This window comes from Neoarius graeffei, chromosome 2, assembly GCF_027579695.1.
Source record: "Neoarius graeffei isolate fNeoGra1 chromosome 2, fNeoGra1.pri, whole genome shotgun sequence".
NCBI lineage: Eukaryota > Metazoa > Chordata > Actinopteri > Siluriformes > Ariidae > Neoarius > Neoarius graeffei.
The window spans coordinates 69,622,763-69,644,759 of NC_083570.1; the positions used below are offsets into that span (position 1 = coordinate 69,622,763).

The 21,997-nt window shown below is 42.5% G+C and overlaps 1 protein-coding gene across 5 annotated transcripts in view; it reads right to left on the reverse strand.

The window, feature by feature from the left end:
• Positions 1–21,997, reverse strand: part of cep152 (centrosomal protein 152) — a 62,909-nt gene that overhangs the window by 31,491 nt on the left and 9,421 nt on the right. For 4 of the 5 annotated variants that reach the window (XR_009654082.1, XM_060914822.1, XM_060914821.1 and 1 more), the window contains exons 3-18: positions 13,589–13,695; positions 13,430–13,484; positions 11,029–11,334; positions 10,759–10,918; positions 10,474–10,614; positions 10,005–10,144; positions 9,722–9,922; positions 5,937–6,084; positions 5,441–5,532; positions 5,194–5,357; positions 4,864–5,068; positions 4,656–4,763; positions 3,964–4,094; positions 3,746–3,874; positions 3,477–3,612; positions 3,199–3,384 (exon numbers count right to left, since the gene is read on the reverse strand). Coding sequence is in view for 4 of the 5 variants with exons in the window: in XM_060914822.1 (XP_060770805.1) it covers positions 3,199–3,384; positions 3,477–3,612; positions 3,746–3,874; positions 3,964–4,094; positions 4,656–4,763; positions 4,864–5,068; positions 5,194–5,357; positions 5,441–5,532; positions 5,937–6,084; positions 9,722–9,922; positions 10,005–10,144; positions 10,474–10,614; positions 10,759–10,918; positions 11,029–11,334; positions 13,430–13,484; positions 13,589–13,695 (2,409 nt within the window). In the remaining variant the exon portion in view is untranslated. Of the gene's footprint in view, positions 1–3,198; positions 3,385–3,476; positions 3,613–3,745; positions 3,875–3,963; positions 4,095–4,655; positions 4,764–4,863; positions 5,069–5,193; positions 5,358–5,440; positions 5,533–5,936; positions 6,085–9,721; positions 9,923–10,004; positions 10,145–10,473; positions 10,615–10,758; positions 10,919–11,028; positions 11,335–13,429; positions 13,485–13,588; positions 13,696–14,413; positions 15,026–21,997 lie in introns of those variants that run through there. The other variant, XM_060914823.1, reaches the window with a different exon arrangement.

Genomic DNA, 21,997 nt, shown 5'->3' on the forward strand with positions numbered 1-21,997 from the left:
GACCCCCTTGTGCAGCAATAACTGCAACTAAACGTTTCCGGTAACTGTTGATCAGTCCTGCACACCGGCTTGGAGGAATTTTAGCCCGTTCCTCCGTACAGAACAGCTTCAACTCTGGGATGTTGGTGGGTTTCCTCACATGAACTGCTCGCTTCAGGTCCTTCCACAACATTTCGATTGGATTAAGGTCAGGACTTGACTTGGCCATTCCAAAACAATTTTATTCTTCTTCCACCATTCTTTGGTAGAACGACTCGTGTGCTTAGGGTCGTTGTCTTGCTGCATGACCCACCTTCTCTTGAGATTCAGTTCATGGACAGATGTCCTGACATTTTCCTTTAGAATTCGCTGGTATAATTCATTATTCATTGTTCCATCAGTCACTGACTACATTTACATGCACATCCAAATCGAGCTGCTGTCGGTAATCGAGCTGAAGGTCCCAGCAGGGTGCCAGAGAAATCCAAGCCTACATGCACACAATGAAATCGGGCTATTGTGTGAGGTGCATTGTGCACCCGAGCCACAGGTGGCGCTACACGCCCCATCGTGTTGGTACACTTCCGGTTGTCGTCATGAAGAAGAGCTATTCAAGAGTGTAAACAAAGTTATCAGTTCCGTGTTCTCCATTGCGCGTTTTCCTCCCGTCCATGAATTTTAATATATTCAACTCCTTAAGCTGAATGAGCATGAACTCTCTCCTCACTGCTCCAGAAGTGCACGTTTCTGCTTGCCTGTGGCAGTGGGGGCGTGGTCAAGCGCCGGTCTGTGACAGGAGGGCGGAGCCAGGGAAGGTGAGTGGCAGAACGACGGTACACCTGACGGTAATTAACCTGTGTTTTTGTGTGTCTTCCCAGTAACCGCACCCTATTTAAGGAGGCAGAGGGAGAGCAGAGGGGACAGCTCATCCCGGGACTAGAACACAGCGCGCGCGCGCTTCTCTCAAGAATAAAAGTAGGCTGTTAAACTGAAAAGTCTGACAATAAAAAGCCTATTAGTACCAGAAGCTTTGTCCTGCCGTCCTCTGTGCTCCACCCACACTTCAGAGAGCTCTACATCGCCATTTTCTCTTCTTCGTTTGTTCCTCCTGACCTCTTCTGCTGCTCGCTACTACTGTTGTCATGCCGACCGAGGCTGTTGTGTTTCCCGCTTGTGGTCTCGTCACTCCCGGAAGTAGCTCGACAACTAGCTCGATAGGGTATACATGCACAAAGTAGCTCGGCAGAAATCGCATAAACTAGGTCGTGTAGCTCGATTCCGAGAAATCAAGTTCGGTTCAATTTCAGCCGAATTAAGGTGTATACATGGCATTTTTAACTTCGATTTCAGTCGAGCAACGGCAGAAATTCGATTCTCTCTATATGCATGTAAACGTAGTGAGTCTTGAATAGCTCTTCTTCATGACGACAACCGGAAGTGTACCAACACGATGGGGCGTGTAGCGCCACCTGTGGCTCGGGTGCACAATGCACCTCACACAATAGCCCGATTTCATTGTGTGCATGTAGGATTGGATTTCTCTGGCACCCTGCTGGGACCTTCAGCTCGATTACTGACAGCAGCTCGATTTGGATGTGCATGTAAACGTAGTCAGTGATGGCAAGCCGTCCTGGCCCAGATGCAGCAAAATAGGCCCAAACCATGATACTACCACCACCATGTTTCACAGATGGGATAAGGTTCTTAAGCTGGAATGCAGTGTTTTCCTTCCTCCAAACATAACGCTTCTCATTTAAACCAAAAAGTTCTATTTTGGTCTCATCTGTCTACAAAACATTTTTACAATAGCCTTCTGGCTTGTCCACGTGATCTTTAGCAAACTGCAGACGAGCAGCAATGTTCTTTTTGGAGAGCAGTGGCTTTCTCCTTGCAGCTCTGCCATGCATACCATTGTTGTTCATTGTTCTCCTGATGGTGGGCTCATTAACATTAGCCAATGTGAGAGAGGCCTTCAGTTGCTTAGAAGTTACCCTGGGGTCCTTTGTGACTTCGCCAACTATTATACGCCTTGCTCTTGGAGTGATCTTTGTTGGTCGACCACTCCTGGGGAGGGTAACAATGGTCTTGAATTTCCTCCATTTGTACACAATCTGTCTGACTGTGGATTGGTGGAGTCCAAACTCTTTAGAGATGGTTTTGTAACCTTTTCCAGCCTGATGAGCATCAACACTTTTTCTGAGGTCCTCAGAAATCTCCTTTGTTCGTGCCATGATACACTTCCACAAACATGTGTTGTGAAGATCAGACTTTGATAGATCCCTGTTCTTTAAATAAAACAGGGTGCCCACTCACACCTGATTGTCATCCCATTGATTGAAAACACCTGACTCTAATTTCACCTTCAAATTAACTGCTAATCCTAGAGGTTCACATACTTTTGCCACTCACAGATATGTAATATTGGATCATTTTCCTCAATAACTAAATGACCAAGTATAATAGGTTTTGTCTCATTTGTTGAACTGGGTTCTCTTTATTTTTAGGACTTGTGTGAAAATCTGATGTTTTAGATCACATTTATGCAGAAATGTAGAAAATTCTAAAGGGTTCACAAACTTTCAAGCACCACTGTAGTTAAGTGGCGTGACTTTAAAAATCAGCTTTTTCTTGAAGAAACTTTCACAAGCTTGAAAATCGATATCTAGTTTGCCTAGATTTAATTTATGGATTCTAGTCAAATTTTTGAAACAAACAAACAAACAAAAAAACCCACACAATGACTTTCAAATTTTAGTAAATTTTTATTAAAAACAACCCAGGGACATTGGGTATGTACATAAAACCTATCAGACACTGCTGAATGTGGTAATTATATTTCAAGTAGCCATCAATACAAGACCACGCATCGAATTTTTGCGACGGTGTTTGTTTACAAGTGCCAGCTGAGTGACCACGCATCGTTTTTGTCGAGCGTTTAGCGAGTGAGACAACAATTAGCCATCTTTAAGGTTGATTTACTCTTTAAATTGATTAAATATTAGTTATTTAACTGATAACTCAATAACGTTAATATCAACTGAAAGGGATTTTCTTAAAGTGTATGTACATGGGTATAATCTGGTTAAATGAGACATTTTGGAAGTGGTGCTAATATGAAGTTAACCAATTTCAGCTTGCTGCACTAGCAGTGAAACAATGCTGCTGCCATTTTATTCATACTGCCGGTACCTAATTATATTTAGTAAGTTTGCCACTCACTTCTTGCCGTCCTTCCTGCCAGCTCTTTTCGGCAGAGGCTAGCTGCTTAGTGACCTGCAACTGTATCTCCATCTCTTTGTCTTTGCTCCACTGAGCCTTCAGCTGTGCAACAGCCTCCTGATGTCGGGAGGCAAACTCTGCCTTCTGTTTCTCCTGAGCCTCCTCAATCTCCTGTCGTCTCTTTACCTGAGGAGCATCAAATAAAATAAATATTTATTATCCATTTTGGTTGACATAAAATTCATTAAAACATGTAATTCAGCTATATGGCAAAGCACCTCATTGTCTTTCAGCTTTCTCTCCTCATCAATTCTGCTCTGAAGGTTTTCCTCGAGTTTATCCTTTTCCTTGCAGACAGAGATGTAACATTCCTGCACAGCTAATACTTCTTGGCTTAGGCCAGCTAATTTAGATCTGTGTAAAGGATTCATGAGAAAATTAGCTTACGCAACAAACCATTATGAGCGTAATTAATATAGTACTTAATGGCACTTTATTCATTTAAGAGTAAAGATTTGGTATATGTTTTTGCACATAATTCACTTACTCCAGCTGCTGGACGTACTGTTGATGCTGGGCAGTAAGCTGCTCAATGTGAGCTGCATGTTCCTGGGCGAGTTCTACACGAACATGCTGAACCACATCATCTCTGTACTGCTGCTGGGTCCTCTCATACCTAAACACACACCACCAAGAGTAAATCTAATACATCATTTAATCACTTTTCCCTGAAAAGGGAATTAAAAGGAGCCACTAGTGTCTTACCTCTCTGCAGCCTCCTGTTTCTCCTGGTCCAGCTCCTGAATCATCTCTCTCATCTTGGTACAGAGCTCAGAATTAGCTGCCTTCACCTTTTCCTCGCTCTGCTTCAGCTCCTTATTTCTCAACTCAAGTGCCTGCCGTTGAAATACCATCATGGGCCTCGTTTGAACACAAAAAGCAATACAACTATCCAAAATCTGGCCATAAAGTCATTTTCTAAAAGCTCTGGTTAATGATTTCTAAGAACATTCATAAAAATGAAAAACTTGAGTTCTTTTCAGCCATCATTCTCTTAAAATCATATGCATGAGAATGAGGACAATCCCTAGGTGGAGTCAGTGCATTCAAATATAATATATGCTCAGACACGAGTAACATTAATGACTGGTTACATGATTCGGCTTTTTAAAAAAAAAAAAAAAACACGTGTCTTGTTGCTGTTAAAAGGCATCGAAGGAATAGGTCTTGGTGGCTGAGAGTGACTAATAAACCACTCATCATTATAGCAGAAATGTCTGATCACTGCTGAAAAACGTGACTTCTACATAATGCACTACTAGGCTGGCCTATTTATGAATCTTTTTTACACGTCACTTTTAATGCAAGATCAAATTTGTGTTTGTTATGAATGCATTATTGAGGAAGCCACATATTCCCACAAGGATAAAAATCAAAAGATTTTGCTGCATATGGACCTCTACTCGTTTCTGGAGTTGCTGTCGTTCCTCTTCCAGTCTCGCAACCTCTTTGTGAGGGGTCATGTTTGATTGCTCCAAAAGCTTTTCTAGGCCACTTTCCCTAACCTGCAACATCCAAGAGTGTACACAGCACACAGTTTATAATACAGAATACTTTTTACGTATAGCAAATAATGTGCATGTACATATAAGAGATGGTCCTCACCACAAGGTCTTGAGCCTTTTTCTCAGCTCCTTGTAGCTGGGTCTGTAGCTGTTCGACATGATTCCGTGAGGTCTGGAGCTCCTTTTGTAAGCAGGAGATGTTCTCCCGTTTTGTTTTCAGCTGTGCTAGACACCGCTGCAGCTCACTCTTCAGCTCTTTCATCAAGTCCTCCTTCGGCAGGCTAGAGTCTGACAGGACAAGAGTGCTGGAAAACAAGAGAAATTACAGGCCCTTGCTGAAAACAGTTCACCTAATCATGATGTATTTGAAACTCAGAATCCAATCATTAAATGATTGTGATTTTCTCAGACATCATGCAAGACAATTTACCTGGGATTTCTGCCATCTTTCCAGCGAACTTTCTTAATGCCAAGATCCATGTAGGACTCCGAGAGCTGGTTTTCCCAGTTTGGGTTCGAGTCAAAAGAAACTGCCCCAAGTTTCACAGCAGACTCGTACAGTGTGATCTGCTCTTTCAACTCAATTAACTCTTCCTATGGAGAAATGAGGAAAAGCAGTCAATATTACTGAGTTTTGGATGATTTGCACAAGTACGAAGGAGGGCTGGTTCACTTACTTGAAGCACTTTGTTCATGTTCTCACTTATCTTACGACTAGACTGGGATTGCTGTAGTTTTATCTGCAGCTGGCTCATTTCTTGCACACATCCTAAAAAGAGCAACAAATTAAAAAAAAAAAAAAAGTCTCAGGATCAGTGGAAATTATTTGTCATGCCAATGATGCGTTTTTCAATGCCGACACAAATCTTACATAAAACCTCTGTGATGGTTATGAAACACAGTGGTTTATTAGAGAGCTCATTTGAATATTACAGGCTTCTACAATGTGAGCATTGCTAAAGCTTACAGAGTGATAGCAATCAACTGTGCAGACCTATCCCATCGGGAACTTCAGGGGGGTTTACAAATCCACGACACATGGCACGCAAAATGACCTTTGAGGTACACTCCTTTTAAGGGTAATTGCTAAACCACTCATCAATGTCATTTAAATTTTGGTGAAATGATTCACCTGAATTAACATTGCACAGAAAAATGACAACATGCACACACCAGTTTGAAGCAGTTTGGCACACTGCTGCTGGCTCTCCTCCAAACGCTGTGCGAGTGCATTGATGACTGCAGCCCTGTCCACCTGCTCTTCCTCTCTCTGCCTCTCCAGCTGCCTCACCTGCTCCCGCAGCCTCTGGGCCGCCTGCACCTGTCTCGCACATACAACACGCGCGCAACACACAGTGCACACATCTTTGCAACTTTTGGGCCAGTGGTCCACAAGGGCTTGTAGTGCCCTCTACTGAATACTGAAAGCAGTCGGTATTTTTAATTTCGTGATTCATGTTTGTGACTAAATCAAAAGGACTTAAAAAAAACAATACTATACAAAATCAGATCAAGATACACACTGAGCACTTTATTAGGAACACCTGCTCATTGATGCAATTATCTAAAATCAGCCAATCATTTGGCAGCAGTGCACTGCATAAAACCATGCAGATTCAGCTAATGTTCACATCAACCATCAGAGTCAGTGGGGAAAAATTGTGATCTCTGATTTTGACCATGGCATGACTTTTGGCACCAGATGGGCTGGTTTGAGGATTTCTATAACTGATGATCTCCTGGTATTTTCCCACGCAACAGTCTCTAGAGTTTACTCAGAATGGGGCAATAAAGGGGGGGGGGAAGAGAGAGAGAGAGAGAGAGAGAGACTCACACACAACCCAAACATCCAGTGGGTAGCAGTTCTCTGACAAACGCCTTGCTGAGAGGTCAGTGGGCAATAGCCAGACTGGGTCGAACTGACAGAAAGGCTACTGTAACTCGGATAACACCTGTGCACAATTGTGGTGAGCAGAAAAGCATCTTGGAATGCACAACACATCAAAACGTGATGTGGATAGGGCAACAGCAACAGAAGACGACATCGGGTTCCACTTCTCAGCCATGAACAGAAAGCTAAGGCTGTAGTGGGTACAGGCTCAACAAAACTGGACAACTGAATACTGGAAAAACGTAGCCTGGCCTGACAAATCTCTGCCAAGGCACACAGATGGTAGAGACAGAATTTGGCACCAACAGCATGAATCCATAAACCCAACCTGCCTTGTGTCAACAATCCAGGCTAGTGGAGGAGGTGTAATGATGTGGAGAATATATATTTTTTTTTGCACATTTTGGGCTGTTAATACCAATCATCATTTGAATGCCACAGCCTATTTGAGTATTGCGGTTGTTGACCATGTATATCCCTTCATGGCCATGATTTACTATCTTCTAATGACTACTTCCTGCATGATAATGCAGCATGTCACAAAGCAAAAATCGTCTTAAATTGGTTTCATGAACACCACGAGATCAAATGTTCTCCAGTGGCCTTCCCAGTCACCGGATCTGAATCCAATAGAACACCTTTGGGATGTGGTAGAATGGGAGACTTGCAGAATGAAAGTGGACCTAAGAAAATCTGCAGGAATTGCATGATGCAGATCATGTCAACATGGAGCAGAATTTCATCTCATCTCATTATCTGTAGCCGCTTTATCCTGGTCTACAGGGTCGCAGGCAAGCTGGAGCCTATCCCAGCTGACTACGGGCGAAAGGCGGGGTACACCCTGGACAAGTCACCAGGTCATCACAGGGCTGACACATAGACACAGACAACCATTCACACTCACATTCACACCTACGCTCAATTTAGAGTCACCAGTTAACCTAACCTGCATGTCTTTGGACTGTGGGGGAAACCGGAGCACCCGGAGGAAACCCACGCGGACACGGGGAGAACATGCAAACTCCACACAGAAAGGCCCTCGCCGGCCACAGGGCTCGAACCCGGACCTTCTTGCTGTGAGGTGACAGCGCTAACCACTACACCACTGTGCCACCGCTGGAGCAGAATTTAAAATAAATATTTCCAACATTTTGTGGAATCCATGTTATGAAGAACTGAGGCTGTTTTGAGAGAAAGTGGAGGGCCTAGCCAGTGTTAGTATAAGGCCAAGTTTACATTAGACCGTATCTGTCTCGTTTTCTTCGCGGATGCACTGTCCGTTTACATTAAACCGCCTGGAAACGCCGGGAAACAGGAATCCGCCAGGGTCCACGTATTCAATCCAGATCGTGTCAGCTCCGGTGCTGTGTAAACATTGAGAATACGTGGATACGCTGTGCTGAGCTCTAGCTGGCGTCGTCATTGGACAACGTCACTGTGACATCCACCTTCCTGATTCGCTGGCGTTGGTCATGTGACGCGACTGCTGAAAAACGGCGCGGACTTCCGCCTTGTATCACCTTTCATTAAAGAGTATAAAAGTATGAAAATACTGCAAATACTGATGCAAATACTGCCCATTGTGTAGTTATGATTGTCTTTAGGCTTGCCATCCTTCCACTTGCAAGTGGTAAGTGATATGCGCTGGGATCACACACACAGCGGCTCAGTCCCGAATCACAGCTTGTTCACTTCACTCGCGCGCTCTGTGAGCTGCGCAAGGCCAGAGTGCGCACCCTCCAGAGGGCACTCGCTGTTCAGGGCGGAGTGATTTGGAGCGCAGGATGCCTGCGGAGCCGAGCGTATCCGTGTATTGGTGTTGCTGTGTGCACGCAAATCGTGTATTGGTGTTGCTGTGTGCACACTAATCGTTTTAAAAACGTTAATCTGATGATCCGCTGATACGGTCTAATGTAAACATGGGCTAAATACGGAGGTGATTATAGGAAATCGTGCACGCTGATTGGTTCGGAAATTCGGACTATTTCTCAATCACCACCCCGAGTGACTCGGCAAAATGGCGGCCAATCGCTTCGTCACTGTAAGCGAGGAAGAATTACAAATTCCACCCATCCATTTTCTACTGCTTATCCAGATCTGGGTTGCGGGGGTAGCAGCCTAAGCAGAGCAGCCCAGACTTCCCTCTCCCTGGCCACCTCCACCAGCTCTTCCGGGGGAATACCGAGGCATTCCCAGGCCAGCTGAGAGATGTAATCTCTCCAGTGTGTCCTGGGTCTGCCCAGGGTCTTCTTCTGGTGGGGCATGCCCAGAGAACCTCCCTTGGGAGGCGTCCAGGGGGCATCCTAACCAGGTGCCCGAACCACCTCAACTGATTCCTTTCAATGTGAAGGAGCAGCGGTTCTACTCAGAGTCTCTCCCAAATGACCAAGCTTCTCACCCTGTCTCTAAGGGAGAGCCCAGCCACCCTGCGGAGAAAACTCATTTCTACCGCTTGTATCCGCAATCTCATTCTTTCAGTCACTACCCACAGCTCGTGACCATAGGTGAGAGTCGGAACGTAGATGAACCAGTAAATTGAGAGCTTTGCCTTTTGGCTCAGCTCTCTCTTTACCACAACAGACCGGTTTAGCATCCGCATCACTGCTGAAGTTGCCCCAATCCGTCTGTCCATCCCCCGCCCCCCCTTGCCCTCACTCGTGAACAAAACCCAGAGATACTTAAACTCCTCCACTTGAGGTAGCAACTCCCCCCTGACCCGAAGTAGGCACTCCACCCATTTCCAGCTGAGCACCATGGCAATGGACTTGGAGGTGCTGATCCTCATCCCAGCCGCAAACCATCCCAGCTCAGCTCAAGTCACAGATTGATGACGCCAACAGGACCACATCACAAAAGCTCCGGTGTGACACGTGAAAATCTGATAATGTTAAGGTCATTTATGCAGTAATACAGAAAATTCTAAAGGGTTCACAAACTTTCAAACAGCACTGTAGGTGTTAGGTGACAAACTGTACTTAGCAGCAGACGGGTCAGTACAAGTACAACTGCACCTACATGGTACGTTTACCTGATAAAATTACAAATAATGATTCAGAAGTGAACTAACCTGCTCCTCCAGATGTTGACCTTGTGTGTCTAATTTCTGTTGTAGTGCAAACACTCTAGCTTCATGCTGTTCCTTCATGGCAGCTATGTCTCGGTCATGCTGCTCCCGTGCTCGGGTCAGCATGTCGGATCGACACAGCTCCATCATCTGCTGCTGCAGACTGTCTACCGTGGCCTCTGCGACGCACTGCTTCTTCATGTTCTACAAAACAATCAAAACAAGACTCTTGCTCAGCTACAGACATGCAGTTTGAGTGCTTCGATTCACAATGCTATATTTTTACCTCCTGTTCTCTCTCTGTAAGGGTCTGAACCTGTCGCTCCAAAGACATGACTTTCGCTTGTAGTCGAGACTCCCTCTCTTTTGCCTCCTCTATGAGATGACTGGACTCCTTCAGTGATAATGTCAGCCCATCCTTTTCATCTGGGCAAAAGCAAAGTAAAAAAAATATATAATAATAATAATTAGTATTTCATCACAATTCTCCTTGGCTCAACTCCAACAGAACACACATCACCTGGATTAAAGTTACTAATGTGGAATGAGATGGATTTTCTGTTTTATAACAAATCACAGTCCCAATAGTTTAAATATGGATTCATAAGCGCTTGATTAATAATATTGACTGCTGATAGATAAAATTGATCTCAATATCGCCAACTAGATACCACTGTACTCAGTTTCATCGTAAAAAGGCACCATGAATTTGACAACACTGAAATATTTATGGCATCCCTTCAACATTAGCTTACCTTTTACGATGGCAAACTGATGCTCAAGATATCTCATTTTACGTCTACTATCTTCCAGTTTCTGCTCCAGATCCTCAATCTGCCTCAATTGAGCCTTGTTTAAAATCTTCAACTGAGCATATTCCTGGGCATCAACAGTTGCTAAAACATGAAAACATTTGACGTAAAATTCCTCACTTATCCATTCAAATGATCAGTGTTCTATATATTTGAAAGCAATTGTAGAGGAAATTATGAATCTGTAGTTTTTGTTTTTTATTGGGATGGGAATCCAACATGACATACTTGGTGATGAATCAAGAAAGTCTCTTTGCAGCTGGTCAAACTGGCCATTTTGATGAGATGACTGAATGCTGAACATATTTTGTTGTCTTGTTGGCTTATGTGGCCGATAGCTGGCTTTGTAACAGTCAACATCTTGGCCGTCAGTTATTTCATCAAATTTCTGGAAATATTACAGAAACGTTCGCCAAAGAAATGTTTGTTAATTTTAGAACATTTACCCACACACAATTTTATAACAGCAAACGCATCCAATATGTATTTAACAGTTACCTTAAAGTGGTTTCTGACATTGGCATGTTCTCCATAGTCTTGGCCATCTGCTCCAGAATGACAGTCTGTGTGTGGGTAATCTTCCTGTTCATAGCCCTCCCCATCAGAGAAGTCGTTGGTACCGTTAGTGTCTGCTGTTCCAGTAGAGGAGTAGACATACTCTCCAGACTCATACTGATAGTTCTGGTCTTGGTGTGTATCCCAGCCATGGGTTAAATGTTCTGTCCTACCCTGGAGGTGATGAAGGGGACCATGGCTATACATATAACCCTGATGATCAGACTGGTCATAGGCAGTCCCAGGATTCTTAAATAAATAAATAAATAAATAAATAAAAAGAAGAAATTTTGTTACAGATCTTGTGAATAACCAGTTGCAAACATACAACCCCGATTCCAAAAAAGTTGGGACAAAGTACAAATGGTAAATAAAAACTGAATGCAATGATGTGGAAGTTTCAAAATTCCATATTTTATTCAGAATAGAACATAGATGGCATATCAAATGTTTAAACTGAGAAAATGTATCATTTAAAGAGAAAAATTAGGCGATTTTAAATTTCATGACAACACATCTCAAAAAAGTTGGTACAAGGCCATGTTTACCACTGTGAGACATCCCCTTTTCTCTTTACAACAGTCTGTAAACGTCTGGGGACTGAGGAGACAAGTTGCTCAAGTTTAGGGATAGGAATGTTAACCCATTCTTGTCTAATGTAGGATTCTAGTTGCTCAACTGTCTTAGGTCTTTTTTGTCGTATCTTCCGTTTTATGATGCGCCAAATGTTTTCTATGGGTGAAAGATCTGGACTGCAGGCTGGCCAGTTCAGTACCCGGACCCTTCTTCTACGCAGCCATGATGCTGTAATTGATGCAGTATGTGGTTTGGCATTGTCATGTTGGAAAATGCAAGGTCTTCCCTGAAAGAGACGTCGTCTGGATGGGAGCATATGTTGCTCTAGAACCTGGATATACCTTTCAGCATTGATGGTGTCTTTCCAGATGTGTAAGCTGCCCATGCCACATGCACTAATGCAACCCCATACCATCAGAGATGCAGGCTTCTGAACTGAGCACTGATAACAACTTGGGTCGTCCTTCTCCTCTTTAGTCCGAATGACACAGCGTCCCTGATTTCCATAAAGAACTTCACATTTTGATTCGTCTGACCACAGAACAGTTTTCCACTTTGCCACAGTCCATTTTAAATGAGCCTTGGCCCAGAGAAGACGTCTGCGCTTCTGGATCATGTTTAGATACGGCTTCTTCTTTGAACTATAGAGTTTTAGCTGGCAACGGCAGATGGCACGGTGAATTGTGTTCACAGATAATGTTCTCTGGAAATATTCCTGAGCCCATTTTGTGATTTCCAATACAGAAGCATGCCTGTATGTGATGCAGTGCCGTCTAAGGGCCCGAAGATCACGGGCACCCAGTATGATTTTCCGGCCTTGACCCTTACGCACAGAGATTCTTCCAGATTCTCTGAATCTTTTGATGATATTATGCACTGTAGATGATGATATGTTCAAACTCTTTGCAATTTTACACTGTCGAACTCCTTTCTGATATTGCTCCACTATTTGTCGGCGCAGAATTAGGGGGATTGGTGATCCTCTTCCCATCTTTACTTCTGAGAGCCGCTGCCACTCCAAGATGCTCTTTTTATACCCAGTCATGTTAATGACCTATTGCCAATTGACCTAATGAGTTGCAATTTGGTCCTCCAGCTGTTCCTTTTTTGTACCTTTAACTTTTCCAGCCTCTTATTGCCCCTGTCCCAACTTTTTTGAGATGTGTTGCTGTCATGAAATTTCAAATGAGCCAATATTTGGCATGAAATTTCAAAATGTCTCACTTTCGACATTTGATATGTTGTCTATGGTCTATTGTGAATACAATATCAGTTTTTGAGATTTGTAAATTATTGCATTCCGTTTTTATTTACAAGTTGTACTTTGTCCCAACTTTTTTGGAATCGGGGTTGTATTCAGACATATGAATTTTGTTTCTTCCACTTGGCATGCACGAGATATCGACTTAGAAATGCTCCAAAATGGATGTGTGCCATATTGTGCAGTTTAGGCTGATAAACAGCACTTAAGCTATATTTCAGCCTGTGTCCAACACGCATAAAAATTCTAAATTTGTGAAAATTCACCACCGAGAGGATCGACAATCTGTTTGTACAGGTTACATTTGATAAACTAGTGCAAGAAAGTGCACAAATTTTGCTCCATATTTTCTGAACATTGCATGTAGCAAGCCACAGTGGAGGTGAAATGAAAAGCTACACGAAATTTGTTTCTCGAACAGTTTATTTAAATAACGTTCATCAGTTATAAGTGTCCAAACGTGTACTGTAGTCATACCAACATGCAAATTAAAAGAAATAAACTCACCGTTTCAGCCGGACGTTGTCGTTGATCAGTCTGTCCATTCCAAGCACTCTGTGGTCTAAAAATACATAAAAACTCAAATTTCTTAAATTTTTGAAAGACAATACAAATACTGTTAAAAAGTGTAGTTTTAGCTAATTGAGTGTAAATCCCTTCCTGTACCTATCCTTGTCTTTCTGAGGACTGCAGGTTGAGTAGTCCAGCTCCGGTGAGGAGTCGTGACTATCCTCCAGCATATCATCTGGGAGGTCAGTCAAAAGCTTATGTAGCTAGAGGACACAAGTTATTCACAATGAAACAAAAAATTACATGGCAACTTTTAGACAAACACATAGGAAACCATAGCAACTGTTAACAAAAACACTCCCACCCAGGGGCGGCACGGTGGTGTAGTGGTTAGCGCTGTCGCCTCACAGCAAGAAGGTCCTGGGTTCGAGCCCCGGGGCCGGTGAGGGCCTTTCTGTGTGGAGTTTGCATGTTCTCCCCGTGTCCGCGTGGGTTTCCTCCGGGTGCTCCGGTTTCCCCCACAGTCCAAAGACATGCAGGTTAGGTTAACTGGTGACTCTAAATTGAGCGTAGGTGTGAATGTGAGTGTGAATGGTTGTCTGTGTCTATGTGTCAGCCCTGCGATGACCTGGCAACTTGTCCAGGGTGTACCCCGCCTTTCGCCCGTAGTCAGCTGGGATAGGCTCCAGCTTGCCTGCGACCCTGTAGAAGGATAAAGCGGCTAGAGATAATGAGATGAGACTCCCACCCGGTTTCTCTACACAAACAGACCTGTCAACTGACTAGAAAGGGGCACTGCTGAAAACTATGTGCTATACTAATGAATTAAAATGACACGTGGGGAAAAATAAATAAATACATTTAAAGGGGGAAAAAAAACCCAAAACCCATTACCATAAGGTAACATACAGTATGTAATCAGTCAGTCAGTCATAGAACAGAATAGAACAGGATTAAAGATTTAAAAAAAAAAAGACTTACTCTCCATAAAGAGTGCTGAATCAACCTGACGTCTTCCACAGTCGCCTCACACACATACACTTTCATGCTCATGCATTTAGGCTAAACAGAGACCCTGAAGTCAAAGAAGTTAGCTGTAACAAAACCACACACTTCCAAGTTCCTGCTGTTTAGCTATACAAGGTCATATGATTAAGCAACTTTAAGGGGGGAAAAAAAATCCCCAAACATTTTGGGCACCGTCCCGGCCTGAAGCTTGCTTATTCTCAGGCTCTGGCCATAGAGTCTGGTTAACTGGAGGAGAAACATTCCTCCCCTGCAGCGGAGAAAGAAACATTTTACAAAACCTGCAATGCAAATAAACAGGAGTTCGACATTGCATCAGTCCTTATGAAAACATTTCCTAGATCAGTCAAATTCTCAGATGTAAGAAGAATAAACGGTCCACTGGAAAAAAAAATCCTCCTAGAAAGCAACAAGATTGCTTAGTTTCTTCAATCCCTCCATTTACAAAGAAAGTCAGTCAGGGGAAAGAAGCACATGCTGATAGACCCATAGCAGACACGCCTGACAGCTCTTCACTTCAGCCAATAATGGTTCAGGTCCACCGTTCAGCAGATTTCTGAAGCATGAGTCAGAGCCTGTCTGCATCTGATTGGAGGCGTGTGGTGTTTAAACATCAACACAACTCAGAGGTCGTACTAACTGAAAAGAATTAAGTGCACAAGCGGACATGGTTTATTTAACACATTTATGGGTTGATTATTCGGGTTTCTACTCATTTTTATAGCTGATATAGGAGTACAGAAAATTTTCATAATTAACATGAACCTTCTATCACTCCATACAGAACTCCAGGCAATCGCCAGAATGTACACTGAATCAAAGCAGGGGATTCATTTTATTTATTTTTTTAAGACAGATTAGAGAAACCTACACAAGGTTCCCACTGGTGCTCATCATTAATCCATCAGTGACGAAGAGAAAATTACCAGCAGTCGTCACAGTGACGAATATATTTGTCATCTTTATCATAGGTCATCTTTTATAGAAATCTCGCCACAAATCCCTCCGTTTTGCTGAAATCCAACCCCAGTGAAGAGACTGCAGGAAGCCAGAGTATAAACAATGAGCACGTGCTTGTGACTAATAATAATTGTCTACACACAACCAAATGAGCACCAAACTTTTGACCAATCACAGTGCTTCTTCATCGGCCTGGTGTAGCGCAGTCTAAACTGAGGAAGTTTTTTGGGGCTCCTTCAAGCACTGAAGATGATGTAAGGGCTGAAACAGCCCGGGGGAGGCACACTCAGAGCCCCAACCGTCCCCGAGCACATCGGGCAGTGTCAGGAATACAGGGGTCGATTGATTGAATGACTGGCAAACGACTGAAGCGTTCTATGTTTTGGGCAGCGTGGCATGTTGACTTCCCATGGATAACGCAGTTCGGCCCCGTCACTCAAGGCTATTAAAAAAAAAAATTAATAGAAAATCACTACCTTGGATGTCATCTGGGATTTTCAATGTTGTAATATAATAATGCAAGTTAGAATTGGTGTCTATGATCCTAAAGGAGAGATGTGAGTGAGAAATGGTTTTTATTAAACTTATGATTAATTTTACTAGTGACATTAAGTCCATTGGCATGTGCCTCAGTTTCCTGAGACATTATGGGTGCTTATCTCATCTCATCTCATTATCTCTAGCCGCTTTATCCTGCTGCGGTCTCAAAAGTAGCCGGACACCAGCGGCAAATCGCCGTCTGTGGCTTGTTATGCCGCCGGCTATTGTCAGTCAAGTCACAAAATTTAATATTAAATATTTCTGACGGCAAAAAAAAGTTGTGAACGTAAATTACATCCACTATGTCCGTTGCCACGTCAACTTTGTTTACATCCTTGACATGAGTGCAGCCATTACTGCCCCTTGTGCCATATGTAAGCCGTACTCTGATTGGCTTAGAGTGTTCCATGGACTGTGAATGGTTCATACCATCATGTGACTCACAAATGGCGACGAAGAGAGTTGCAAGCGGCTCCATGCTGGATGCGTGGCTAAAAAGGTCTACAGGGAAAGGTAAGTACGTTTTGAACGCAAATTTATTGTCATTGTGTTGATATAGAAAAATAAATACGTCTTAGTCCACCGTTTCTCAGCCTTGCTTAAGACATTATAATCGCAGATCGTAAAGTTGACTCTGCGTTTGACAGCTGCTCGAAAAAACAAACTGCGTGCGTAACAACGCTAATCAAGCTTAAGCTAGACGATCCGCCTCAAATACCCGTCCCGGGTAAATGTTATCCCAATTTTAGATGATCCGTTCCAAACCATCCCGCCCCATGAAAAATTCGTACTTACATCTTGACTCACCTATGGTAAATTACAAATGGAAATCACCTGTGAAGACCTGTCTGTGGCCATGTGACATGAAATGGCCAATGAATGATGAGATTTGTGTTTTGAAAAACCAACTGTTTCACTTAGGCCCTGTCCACACGGCAACGGATTCAGGTGACTCCGATACAATTGCTTATCGTTTAGGCCTGGCGTCCACACGGCACCGGCGTTTTGGGTGCCCAAAACGCAATCTTTTTGAGAACGGGTTCCAGAGTGGAAAGATCTGGCAACGTTGCCGTTGTGAAGTCGTCTGGATGAGTAAAACGGATTTGTTTACGATGACGTCACAACCACATGACTGTGAGTGCTTCACGCCGGGTAGAAGTGTAACGGATATCACCAGGAAAAAGCCTTACAGAGCACTAGTGAGAGTGAAACACGAGCTTGGATATTATTATTATTATTATTATTATGTTCAGTGTTAGTTCACAGTAGTAATGCAAGAAGCAGAATAGTGACAGTAATAGTGAAGCAAAAACATGCAATTGTACAAACACTGCAGCTCTACAGCAAAATATTCATTTATGAAATGGTCTGATTCTTAACACCAGTAGTGCCAATGATCTTCTCATTGCGATGCGAGTTGTCAACAAATCCTATAACTTGGTTCATGAAACGCGCTTACAAAATATTTTCACTGTGAATATTTATTGTGTAATGGTGCAAAGTGAGAGAGAGAGAGAGAGAGAGAGACTCTGCCCTTAGGACAGAGTCAATCCCGCCAGCAAAAATAGAGAAAAAAAGAGCGATCTCACCTCTTCAGATGTGGGTTTAAGTCCTACAATACATTCCTCAAAAAGGGCGTAGAGGAGCAAATTAATCATTATTTAATTAGCATTCAATTTATTCCGGACCATTAAAGACACCGCCTTCCGCGTAGAATCATAGGTCATCCTCGCCGCCATTTTGGAGAGGTCAAAGCGGAGAATAAAGATTAGCTGCGTTTAACTTTACCAACAGGTTTGCCATCCAAACAAGATCACATGGGATTACCTTTCACAGGTGAGACTGGAAAAATACTTTTCATTGTATTTGGTCATTATAATGTAATTTTACAAACAGATTTTCCTGACTTTGTGGCTAATATGCATCCTTACTTCTTCTATTGTTCTGGTGTCTCCGAAGGGACCGTCTTACAGCGCCCCTAGAGGTGTGGCATGTGTATTGCATCGTTTTCAGCAAGCGTTGCGTTGCCATATGGACCTGATATTTTACTGATTGTTGCCCATTTGGACGCGATATATTTTTAAATAACATCTCGTTGCCGTTGTCGTGTGGATGTAGCCTTAGTCCCTTTTTCACAATGGTGAAGACAAAAGAGCCGTCTGAAGAAACAAGAAATGCAGTTGTTGACGAACACAAGAGCTCCAAAGGATATAAAGCCATCTCCAAAGAGCTTGGTATCCCTGTGTCAACAGTGCGTAATGTTAAGAAATATTTGAAGCATGGAACTGTCAAGAACCTCCCTGGGCGTGGGGGTAAAAGAAAAATCAATGATAGAAGTCGTCGAAGGTTGGTGCGATTGGTGGCAGAATCACCTCAGTTAACATCTATGGACCCGCAGGCCCACCTGGAACAGTCTGGGGTAACTGTTTCAAGAAGCACCATAAGGCGCACACAACACAGCAGGGCTACATGGGTGGAGGCCAAGGAAGACCCCATTATTGAGGGAAAAAAAAACAAAACACAAAAAGGAGTGTCTGGAGTTTGCGAAAGAGAACCTGGACAAGCCACAGTCCTTCTGGGAAAATGTCCTGTGGACAGATGAGACAAAAGTAGAGCTTTTTGGGAATTCTCACAGGCAGTATGTTTACAGATGCTGCAATGAAGCATTCAAAGAAAAGAACACCCTACCAACAGTCAAGCATGGTGGAGGATCAATAATGCTGTGGGGCTGCTTTGCTGCATCTGGGACTGGAGGCACTACCCGTGTCATAGGTATTATGAAATCTGAAGATTATCAACAGATTTTGGAGCAAAATGTCCTGCCCAGTGCAAGAAACCTCGGTTTGAGGCGAAGATCTTGGGTACTCCAGCAGGACAAAGACCCCAAACACACATCTAAAAGCACACAAAAATGGTTAGAAAATAAAAAATGGACTGTTTTGAAATGGCCAGCAATGAGTCCTGACCTCAATCCAATTGAGAATCTTTTGGGGGGGGGTTTGAAACCTTCAAATATCCAAGACCTAGAGCACATAGCGAAGGAAGAGTGGGAGAAAATACCACAAGACAAATGCAAGAAGCTCACTGATGGCTACAGGAAACGTTTGGAGGCCGTCATCACTGCCAAAGGGTGTGCAACCAAATACTAAGGAGGGGTGCCAATATTCCTGCACCTGCTGTATTTCTGTTTTTTGTTGTCTTAGAAATTAAAATGTCTATTTTGAACGAAAACAACTTTTCAGTTCCTTTAGACCTTCAATTAAAAGATTTTGGTATTGCAAATTGTGTCCATTTCCATTTATTTCTGGAGATATTACAAAAGTTGTGAATAAAATTAAGGGGTGCCAATACTGCTAGGCAGGGCTGCATATATATATATATATATATATATATATATATATATATATATATATATATATATATATATATACACATACACACACACACACACACACACACACACACACAATTTGTTGTGCCTAACCCGCACTAAATAACTAGATTTACATAATTTCTATTCAGTAGGCCCCTACATGATTAGGTTGATGAGATTTGTATAAAAGTTATTTTCAATAGAAATGCTGAGACTGTCAATGAGTGCTGCTAGCTGCTGTTTTTTACTAACGATGAAGTCAGCTGATGAAGTACATGTAGCTGCATTTTATGTAACAGTTTGACTGCCAAAAAATAAACATCTCATCTCATTATCTGTAGCCGCTTTATCCTGTTCTACAGGGTCGCAGGCAAGCTGGAGCCTATCCCAGCTGACTACGGGCGAAAGGCGGGGTACACCCTGGACAAGTCACCAGGTCATCGCAGGGCTGACACATAGACACAGACAACCATTCACACTCACATTCACACCTACGGTCAATTTAGAGTCACCAGTTAAGCTAACCTGCATGTCTTTGGACTGTGGGGGAAACCGGAGCACCCGGAGGAAACCCACGCGGACACGGGGAGAACATGCAAACTCCGCACAGAAAGGCCCTCGCTGGCCACGGGGCTCGAACCCGGACCTTCTTACTGTGAGGTGGCAGCGCTAACCACTACACCACCATGCCACCATGGGTGTTGTTTTTTTATTATTATCATTATCATCATCACAATAATAAAGAAGAAGAAACTGAAGTGAAAAACATATGTTAAAGAGCAGTGTAAAAATCACTAATAAAAGACCTTTGAATGTGTGTGGGGGGTGATGATAATATTACTTTGTAAAGTTAGATGTAACCTCGCCAACCTACGGATGCTAATCTCCTTTAAAAAAAAAAAAAGCCCCAGGAAAACTGGACTGAGCCCCCGGTCTGTTCAACAGCTGGAATAGAAACGGCCCTGGGAGAACTAACGCATGATAGAAAACGAGGTCATTTTGTGTTCAGTTTGTGAATCGAATCCAGATTCCTTCAGTGTTGTTTGGTCCCAGATTCTTCTCGACTCTGTTCAACTGTAAATCCAGTTTTGTGTTGAAGTAAAGGCTAAAGGGAGTCCTGATACCTCTTTTGAATAATTCTATGCTAAATTAACCTGAAATAAGCTCAAACTAAAGAGGTTTATTTTATCTCGATGGTGCACAGGGCGCCCAAAATCAGGGCTCTCTTTTTTGATGCTGGAGTGGAGCCCAAATCTTATATGTAATGGAGCTCCATCTGTATAAATATTTGAGTTGTGCCAGTTTGGTTGGTGTAAACCTGTATTAAGTCCACTTTGATAAGTCAGTAACTTAATAAATAAATGAGACTATGAAAAAGAGAACAATAGTTAAGACTTTATTTTTCAAGGAAAAAAAGTGGAGAATATTTTTTCAGAACCCTGTCATAGCAGAGCAAAGTGCATGGAGCAGAGCCTCATACTTAAGAAAATATGGGTAATGCATCAATCTGATTTTTGATGGCTTTTAACCATATGTACACGTGTACAGGTACGCATGTACATGAATGACAAACGTGTACCATCACAAGGAACCCCACTATAAGTGCAAGGCAACATCTCAAACACTTGACAGCAAAATTTGTGTCTATATTTATTTACATAAGATAAATGGGTTTTTAATCCAACTGTTATTTTTAATTTTGTTTAAAAATGATTTACTAACATTTTATGGAAAATATTCACAATAGTTTTGTATAGAACTAGTTAAAATAGTTTTATTAGTCCACTAGCTTGTTGGACCATTTCCGTAATGTAAGGGCAGTAGACGGATGTAAGTGCAGGAAGAGTTTTATTGAAAACAAACTCGCAAATAGATCCAAAACTGAGACAAAGGCAGAATCAAAAAATAGCCAGTGGTCCAGTGAGACACAGACAGGATATCAGAGGTAATACAATACTCACAGTCCAAAAACACAACCACAGCCAAAACCAGAAAAGAGATACAAAATACAAGGCTTGGTAACGTCAGGCCATCCTTAAAAAAAAAAAAATTCGTTTCCTGTCCACCGGGTGGGCAAAAAAAATTTCAGGAGGGAGGGAGGGATTTTTTTTTATTATATATGGATGGATAAGAAATCGCAAATGCTGTGTTTGCTTTTTCTTTCAGTACTTTTTTTTTATTACAAAAGCAGACACATTTAATAAAATGACAGTTAAATCAACTGAAACTTGTACAAAAACTAAGTTAGCATTTTAAATGCTGACTGCAACATTTGCAAAACTTTTACAAAGGTACTTAAAATGTCCAACACACGGACTTTTTGTAGTTCTAAATCGACCGTTAGGCCTAGTTCGGATGAAATTACACTATTAAAATAACCACTGAATGATTTGTTTTTCTGAATCTTTACTATTTTGTTGTTCGCTAGAATACCATTTTGCGATTTCACACTTAAGCAAATGTTTGAAAACTCCGGATCTCCTTCCTTCATGGTGGCTGCCATTTTTTTGTGTGCCGCACGGCGCATGCGCAGAGCTGATTCGACAGGGCTTTCCACAAGCGCCGGCCACACAATTAAGTCCAGCCGGCTACTTTAATGACTATTTTTGTAGCCCACAGGCTCTAAATATTAATTTTCGATTTTAATAAAATTAAATATGTTTATC